Source organism: Muntiacus reevesi, chromosome 5 (assembly GCF_963930625.1).
Source record: "Muntiacus reevesi chromosome 5, mMunRee1.1, whole genome shotgun sequence".
NCBI classification, from domain to species: Eukaryota; Metazoa; Chordata; class Mammalia; order Artiodactyla; family Cervidae; genus Muntiacus; species Muntiacus reevesi.
In genome coordinates this window covers 42,177,626-42,185,440 of record NC_089253.1, presented here as the reverse complement: position 1 = coordinate 42,185,440, position 7,815 = coordinate 42,177,626, and the positions used below count along the sequence as shown (strand labels likewise).

At 59.6% G+C, this 7,815-nt stretch overlaps 1 protein-coding gene across 5 annotated transcripts; it reads left to right on the top strand.

The window, feature by feature from the left end:
• The first annotated feature begins 204 nt into the window (after positions 1 to 204).
• On the top strand, positions 205 to 7,679 carry SLC29A2 (solute carrier family 29 member 2). 5 transcript variants are annotated; one of them, XM_065937803.1, is made up of 12 exons: positions 205 to 441; positions 709 to 790; positions 2,275 to 2,435; positions 2,667 to 2,806; positions 3,186 to 3,320; positions 3,933 to 4,030; positions 4,246 to 4,330; positions 5,118 to 5,254; positions 5,517 to 5,622; positions 5,726 to 5,811; positions 6,550 to 6,749; positions 7,430 to 7,679. In XM_065937803.1, exons 1-12 carry the CDS (start codon positions 413 to 415, stop codon positions 7,539 to 7,541), a joined length of 1,371 nt encoding a protein of 456 aa, XP_065793875.1. In that variant the 5' UTR covers positions 205 to 412; the 3' UTR covers positions 7,542 to 7,679. The 5 variants fall into 5 exon arrangements, with proteins under 5 accessions (XP_065793875.1, XP_065793873.1, XP_065793877.1 ...); XM_065937801.1 differs by having other exon boundaries at positions 3,933 to 4,093; XM_065937805.1 differs by lacking the exon at positions 205 to 441 and adding an exon at positions 1,379 to 1,475 and having other exon boundaries at positions 715 to 790; positions 3,933 to 4,093.
• The last annotated feature ends 136 nt before the right edge of the window (positions 7,680 to 7,815 follow it).

The window sequence follows — 7,815 nt, the reverse complement described above, 5'->3', positions numbered from 1 at the left end:
GGCCCGGCGCCCGCAGATCCGGGGGAATCTGCCCGGATCATAGCCTCTCGGGCGGCACGGGGAGCGGTGCAGTCCGGGGACCAGGCGGTCAGGCCGGGGGTGGACTGGAGTCTGGAGCCCCTTCTCCTCGGGCCGGGAGGGGTGGGGCTCCCCGCTGTCCCCGCCCCGGGGGCGGAGCCGAGGTCCGAGCCTGCGGTACTTGAGACCGGGCGAAACTGGCGTGGAGCTCCCAGCCCAGCTTCCGCCTTCCACTGCCCGGCCTCGGACCGTGGAAGACCCGACCCCGCTTCCCGTGTCCACCACCGGCCAGACCCGGCCTCCCGGGTCCCCGGCTCGGCTCACGGGCCCCGGGGCAGGTGCAGGTGCGGCGCCCGCATCTTTGTCCCACTCGGGCTCACCCCGCCGGGCGGCCATGGCGCGAGGAGACGCCCCGCGGGACAGGCAAGTTGGGGGCCATGTGGGGTGAGGCATATGGGGATCCGGCGGCCGTGGGCAGCGCAGATCCGCTCCCTTTGGAATCTCTACAGCGCAAAGAAGACCAGTTGGAACTACACTTCCCGTCAGCCCCCTGCCTCGGGTGCCTGAGCCTGGGTGCTGGGGGTTGTAGTCCGCTCTCCGAGCGGGGTGGGGGGAGGGTGCTGGTCTGGGAGGCGGAGGGGCCGCCGGAGCGGGAAGTCCTCCGAGTGACCTTCTGTCTGATCCTCACAGCTACCACCTGGTCGGGATCAGCTTCTTTATCCTCGGGCTGGGCACCCTCCTCCCCTGGAACTTCTTCATCACAGCCATCCCGGTGAGACTCGTGGCTGGAGTGACAGATCCAAGGCCACAACCACCAGCCGTCCCTCCAGCCGCCTTTCGCCACCACGCAGTGTCAGTGCCTCTGTCGGTCCGATTCGGCGACAGCAATGGACTGGAGCCCCACCGGGCTCCTCTGTCCATGGGATTTCCTAGGGAATCCTCACTGTGTCCCCTTTGTCGGCTGAAACAGAGGGCCGCAGGGAGGAGAGGTCCCTCTCTCATGGCTAGGATCCACAAGCTTTCAGGAGTGCCCAGATCCTAGCGCAGGGCCACCAGGTCAGGAGATCCTGTGGAGCCAGCAAGGAGCTACCCACCCACCTCCCCTTTGTCATTATTCCTGGGCTGGTCACTCCAAAAGTGGTTATCCAAGCCTTTGATTTTCATAGAAATAGCATGAATTACATTCATTCATCCAATGTACACCTAGAGTTCCTGGCACTGGGGTTACAGGAGGAGCCATAGCCGAGGAAGATTTCATCCTCACTGAGCTCACACTGTTTCAAGGGAAGACAGGAATACAGGGCTTATGTTCTCTTCGATAGGGGGTTGTTCTTGTATATTAAAAGCAACAACTTTCCAGATGCCTCTTCAGTGCCTAGCCATGTGCTGGGCCGTGGAGACCCAAAGATGAATCAGCCCCTGATCTTGAGAGCAAGATAGGTGCCAAGGAAATGTTGGTAATGTAACATGACATGTGCCATCCCAGGCGTGGAGCAGTGTCCAAGGGGAGAGAGCAGTTCCTTCTGCTTAATAATCAGGTTATCTGTAACTTGGGAGAAGGGTAGGTAAAGCATCTGTGTTGGGAAGGTGAGTGGTCAGAGAGGGGAGGGCATTTCAAACAGCCAGGAGTCTGGTAAAGGCAACGAGAGGCAGAGTGCCAACCTCTACAGAGAAAGGGCCAGAGCTTGGGGTGCCTGGAGCTTAGCAGGATGGAACAAGAAATGGGCCACAAAATGGAAACTAGTTCTGAAAGGCCCCCAATGCTGTTCCATAACCTTAGGGCTTTGCCCTGCAGGCCACAGCGAGCCATGGGTGGGGAGAGGGGGAGTTAAGCAGAGTTGTGGCAGGATATGTTTTCCAGAGAGAAAGCAGTTGGTCAGCATTTGATCCAGAGCCTGGCTTATAGTTGGAGCTCCATAAATACTCAGGAATCTAGAAACTGCTGCAGGAGTGGGGGTGGGGGCTGTGACCGAGCCACAGGAGAGGAGGGGTGATCCAGAGATGAAGCACGGCCCAAGTTGGGGGATCTTCGGGCTTCGGCTCCGTCCCAGACTTCGATTCAACTCCGTGCACGTTCATCGAGCTCCAACTGCATGCCAGGTGCTGGGGACAGCGCAAGGGCAGAGAGACAGTCCCGCAGGAGTTAATGGAGCGATCCCGGGCGTGGGAGGAGGCAGAGGAAGAAGGCTGGGGGGTTCCCGAGGGTAGGTAGGTTGTGGAGTGACCCTGTACCCTACCCCCCTGGCCTCCTGGCAGTACTTCCAGGGGCGGCTGGCGGGGGCCAACAACACTGCCGAGACCCCGGGCACCAACCACACGAGCCCCGCAGATACCTTCAACTTCAACAACTGGGTGACCCTGCTGTCACAGCTGCCCCTGCTGCTCTTCACACTCCTCAACTCCTTCCTGTACCAGTGGTGAGAGCGCGCCCCCCGGCTCGTTCCCAGGCCCGCCCCCTGGGGCCCCTCCCCCTTTGCTGAGGCAGCTCCATCTGGGCCCCTGCGGGGAGCCCTCCCATCCTCCCTTCCCTCCCTCTGCGCCTCTCCCCAGCCCCCGCTGTCCAGTCTTGGGAGGAAACTCTTCGCCCTCCTCCCCTTGCCTGGCCTGAGCCCAGAGATGTCCACTCTGCCCTCCCGCTTTCCGAACAGCATCCCCGAGACAGTGCGGATTCTGGGCAGCCTGCTGGTCATCCTGCTCCTCTTTACCCTGACGGCGGTGTTGGTCAAGGTGGACATGAGCCCCGGGCTCTTCTTCTCCATCACCATGGCCTCTGTCTGGTTCATCAACTGTGAGCACCTCGGCCCTTCCCCACTTTCCCACTCTGCCCCAACCCAGGGCTTCAGCCGAGCCTCTTCTTGTAATTGAAAGGACCCAAGGTATCAAAGGGAAAACAGAAGAAACATCACCCATATCCCCGATGAGAAACCGAGGCCCAGAGGAGAGGAAAAGTCACTTGTCCCAGGCCCCGGAGTAACCTGAGAGCAGGTCTTCTGGCCTCCAGCCCCTCACACCCAGGGCTGCACCTCAGAAGAGGAATGCATATGGGGTGTTACACCAGAGTGCCCAACCTAGTCCAGAGTCCCCTATGCACCCAGCCGACACTCCCTCCAGGGAGCCCTCGAGGCCTGCCTAGTTGAGCAGCAACCCCCAATCCTGTCCTTCCACAGCCTTTGGTGCAGTTCTGCAAGGCAGCCTCTTCGGGCAACTGGGCACCATGCCCTCCAAGTACAGCACCCTCTTCCTCAGTGGTCAGGGCCTGGCTGGGATCTTCGCTGCTCTTGCCATGATCATATCCATGGCCAGTGAGTAGACTTGGGTGGCAGGCTGGGATTCCAGGGAGCAGAGCGTGTGCTAAGGGTGAGATGCCTTGGGCGGTGGTGGAGACAGAGGTGATGGGGTGATGGGGGAGCTGGGGATTGGGTGTGGGGTTCTTGAGTCCTACCATGAGAGAATGATGCATGAGGACTGGGTTAACTTGGGGCCCAGGGCAGGATTCCTGAGGCCAGCACTGGCTTGTGGCAGCAGGTTGAGGTTGAGGGAAGAGGGGACAGATGTGGGATTCAACCAGGTCTGAACTCCGGTTCTGCTGTTCTCTAGCCAGGGGCATTGGATAAGGCACTTACCTGTGTTCGCTTCCCGACCTGAATAATTCTTACAGCTCCATACTCAGATTGTAAGGAGCGTACATTTATAATGAGCACATAGTAAGTGCTCAACAAAAATGACATGTGCGACAGAGTGAGAGACGCGAAGGGCTGGGCCAGGGCCCCCTGCACAAGGGTCCTGGGTGTCAGTGGGAGGAATGGAAGAGGCCGGGAGGTGAATCTGAGACGTGTCTTCTGCGAAGTAGAACAAGCTCCCTGCGGGAGCTGGTGGACAGTCACCTCCCTTCTGCAGCTGAAGTCTCTGCACAGGTGGCGTGGATGCCCAGACGTCCGCCCTGGGGTACTTCGTCACGCCCTGCGTGGGCACCATCATGTCCATCATGTGCTACCTGAGCCTGCCTCGCCTGGTGAGCCTGGTATTGGGCTCGAGGCCCACTTTGGAGCATCACAGATATCGCCCTGAGTCTGAGGTCCTGAGAGAAGCCAAAGGAGGCAGAGGGGCCCAGTCCTGATCCCCAAAGGAGTCAGCCACTGGGGGACCCCAGCCTCTAAGTCAGCAGGGTGGGGAGGGATCCAGGCACCTCAGCCCAAGCCAGGCAGGGACAACGCTTTCCTTCTGCAGAAGTTTGCCCGCTACTATCTGGCCAAGAAACCATCGAAGGCCCAAGGTCAGGAGCTGGAGACCAAAGCTGAGCTCCTCCAATCTGGTGAGCCCGGGCCCCTGCCGGGGAGGTGGAAGAACCAGGGGAGGCTGGAGCCGTCTCCACAGGGAAGCATTTCACCTCTGTCCCCAGCTAGAGCCCTCATCTCTAGGAGCCTTGAGTGAGCAGAGGCAGATGATCTTGAAGGGAAGTCAGTGGGATTGAAGTCATCCGTTCAATTCCCCTTTGGGCCTCAGTTTCCTCCTACATAAAATGGGGAGGCAGCAGAGCTTCAGGTCTGCAGGTCCTAGATCCAGGTGTGTCTGAGTTGAAATCCTAGCTTCACGACATCCAAGCTGTGTGACCTCAGTCAAGTCACATAACCCCTCTGAGCCTCAGGGTTTTTGCTTTTTTTTATAAAGCAATGGTAGTGGAATAACCCATCTAAGGTGCTTAACTGTGCCTGATACATGTATGAACTTTAATAAACAGTGAAAGTGAAAGTGTTAGTCGCTCAGCTGTGTCTGACTCTTTGCGACCCCACGGACTGTAGCCCACCAGGCTCCTCTGTCCATGGATTCTCCAGGCAAGAAAACTGGAGTGGGTGGCCATTAGGGAAGATCCAGGGGACCTTCCCAACCCAGGGGTCGAACCTGGGTCACCTGCATTGCAGGCAGTTCTTTACCAACTGAGCCACCAGGGAAGCCCAATAAATAGTAGGTTGGCACATTTCCATTAGTTCTCTTGGCCTGCCCCTGGGCTGGTGGAGGGTCACTTGTTTTAACTGCTTGGAATCTCCCCTCCTCCAGCCTGGTTGTCACAAGCATGACCCTGCCCTCTCCTCTTGCCCCAGATGAGAAGAATGGGATTCCCAGCAGCCCCCAGAAGGCAGCCCTGACTCTGGATCTTGACCTTGAGAAGGAGACAGAGGTGGAACCAGAGGAACCCCAGAAGCCAGAAAAACCTTCAGTTTTCATCGTCCTCCGGAAGGTTTGGTTTGGATACAACCCCCAACCCTCATCCCTGGGGAAGAGAGAGCTGCTCTCTCCAGCCTACCCCCGAGATGCTTAGAACGGACTGAGGCCTTAGTACTCAGCTTGTCCACCGGAGGTGACGGGGTCATGGCGGGTCAGGGACACGCTGGCCCAGGCCCCAGTGTCCCAGTCCTGGGGCCAAGGCTGGGGTGGAGGGTCGGGGCTGCGTGCTGGGCTCCGAGCCTGGTGGCACGCTCACCACCATCTCCGACTCCCAGATCTGGCTGACGGCTCTGTGCCTCGTACTGGTCTTCACAGTCACCCTGTCCGTCTTCCCGGCCATCACAGCCATGGTGACCAGCTCCACCAGTCCTGGGAAGTGGAGTGAGTGGTGGGAAGTGGAAGGGGACAGGGCAATGGGAGTGGAGGGGAGAGTGGGGAGTGGGCAGCCTGGACCAGGATGAGCCCCCTCTGCCCCCACCACCAGGTCAGTTCTTCAACCCCATCTGCTGCTTCCTGCTCTTCAACGTCATGGACTGTCTGGGACGGAGCCTGACCTCTTACTTCCTGTGGGTGAGCACGTCTACTGGGGTGATCGGACGTTTGGAGAAGCAGCCAGGGATCAGAGAGTGTGAAAGAGCGCAGAAGGGTGACTTAACAATACTGACTGGCCCTAGTCTGCGTTTGGTAATGGAACAGTCAGTTAGCACAGAGCACTGGCCCCTGGAGGCATGCAAGCCAGGGCTTGGACTGTGAACTCTCTGAAAGCAGAAGCCATGTGCAGTTGATCTGTGTCTCCAGCGTCCAGCTGAGGGCCCAGCCCCGGGTGCTTGGAGAGTGTTACGCGGAGGTTCTTGTACCATGTGAGAGGTCAGACAGGATTATTTGGATTGCTTTTCGCCATGATGCCCTTCTTTCAATGAAATCTTCCAAGGACACACAACAAATATAGTAGATCAAAGAGGAGCTGATCGGGTCTGGATCCCAGGTTGCCAATCCCATCTGTCCCAAAGGGTTCTTTGGAACCCCCAGGGGTGCTCAGCGCAACCAACTTGGAAAACCACAGGCGTTCTTCTAGTTCTGCCATTGAAAGAGCACAAATTGGCGCTCAGGAGAGGCAGAGGCTGGGCGCTTATGGGCTGGGGGGGTCTTGGCCCTGCCCCTCGCTCTCCAGAGGCCCCCATGCTGGGTCCCCCCTGGCTCACACGGGGTAGGCCAGGGGAAGTAATAGTTGGATCTCTCGGGAGGGGGGTGGCCCGGGGCAGAGGCCCGACTCCCGGGGACCGCCCTCACCCCCGCCCTCTGCCGCAGCCGGACGAGGACAGCCGGCTGCTGCCTCTGCTGGTCTGCCTGCGCGTCCTGTTCGTGCCACTCTTCATGCTGTGCCACGTTCCGGAGAGGTCCCGGCTGCCCGTTCTCTTCCCCCAGGACGCCTACTTCATCACCTTCATGCTGCTCTTCGCTGTCTCAAATGGTTACCTCGTGTCCCTCACCATGTGCCTGGCGCCCAGGTCTGGGGCACGGGGAGGCAGGGATGGGCTTGGGAGCAGGGAGATGGGCTCGGTCTTGGAGAGGGACAGCCGCCAAGGGTTCGGCTTCCGGCCAGCCCGGCCCGAGCTGTTTCTCCAGGCCTCACTGGTGCCCCGCCGTCAGGTCAGGCCCTCACTGCTGAACTGGCCCCAGGCCAGGAGCTGAGGAGCAGGGGACTCGGCTGGGAGGTTCCTGCCTAGGAAAGCAGCCCCGGCCAATTCTGGGGTCTCCTCTCTGGTGCTCAATTTCCCCCTCTGTGAGTTAACAGGTTGCACTGTCATTCCTTAAGGCCCAGCTACTCTCCCACGTTCTCAGTTGCAGGGGACCCAAGGTTGAGGTCACAAGCAGAGTTCCTGGGCTGCTCACCTTGGGGACAAGGGAGCATAGAGGGGACAGGAAGACCAGGTAGGGGGCATTTTGCCAAGAAGGAAGGCAGGGGCATCTGGACCCCAGGGGCGCGAGAGATGTCCGTGTCCAGTGGCCCCATTTGACAGATCAGGAAGCTGGAGTCCAGAGGGAAGGGCCTCACTGTAGTGGCCCGGAAGTTGGGCCAGCCCAGACTGGAAATCATTCGTCCCGTTGTTAGAGGGGCAGAGGGCACGAGGCTGGGTCCAGGGTGGGCCCGACAGTTTTCTCAGAGCTCGTCTCCTGTGTATCCCAGGCAGGTGCTGCCACAGGAGAGGGAGGTGACCGGCACCCTCATGACCTTCTTCCTGGCGCTGGGGCTCTCTTGTGGTGCCTCCCTCTCCTTCCTCTTCAAGGCGCTGCTCTGAAGCGCTCCATCGAAGGCTCTCCCATGTCTCTATTCAGAGCTGAGGCCCAGAGCTGGGGGAATGACGGGCCAGGCTCAAGCCTCCACCGGGCCGGGTGGGCGGGGCCCTGTGGCCTGAGGGCTCCAGCAAGAGGCGGGCACAGCTCTTCTTCCTGGGCTGGCGGCCACCTGGAGTGCTGCTAGGAAGAATTCACCGCCTGCCATTCCAGCCCTCACCCAGGAGTGGAGCTGACGCACTATCTGGATGCACAGAAGACCTCACTGAAAGGGTGATC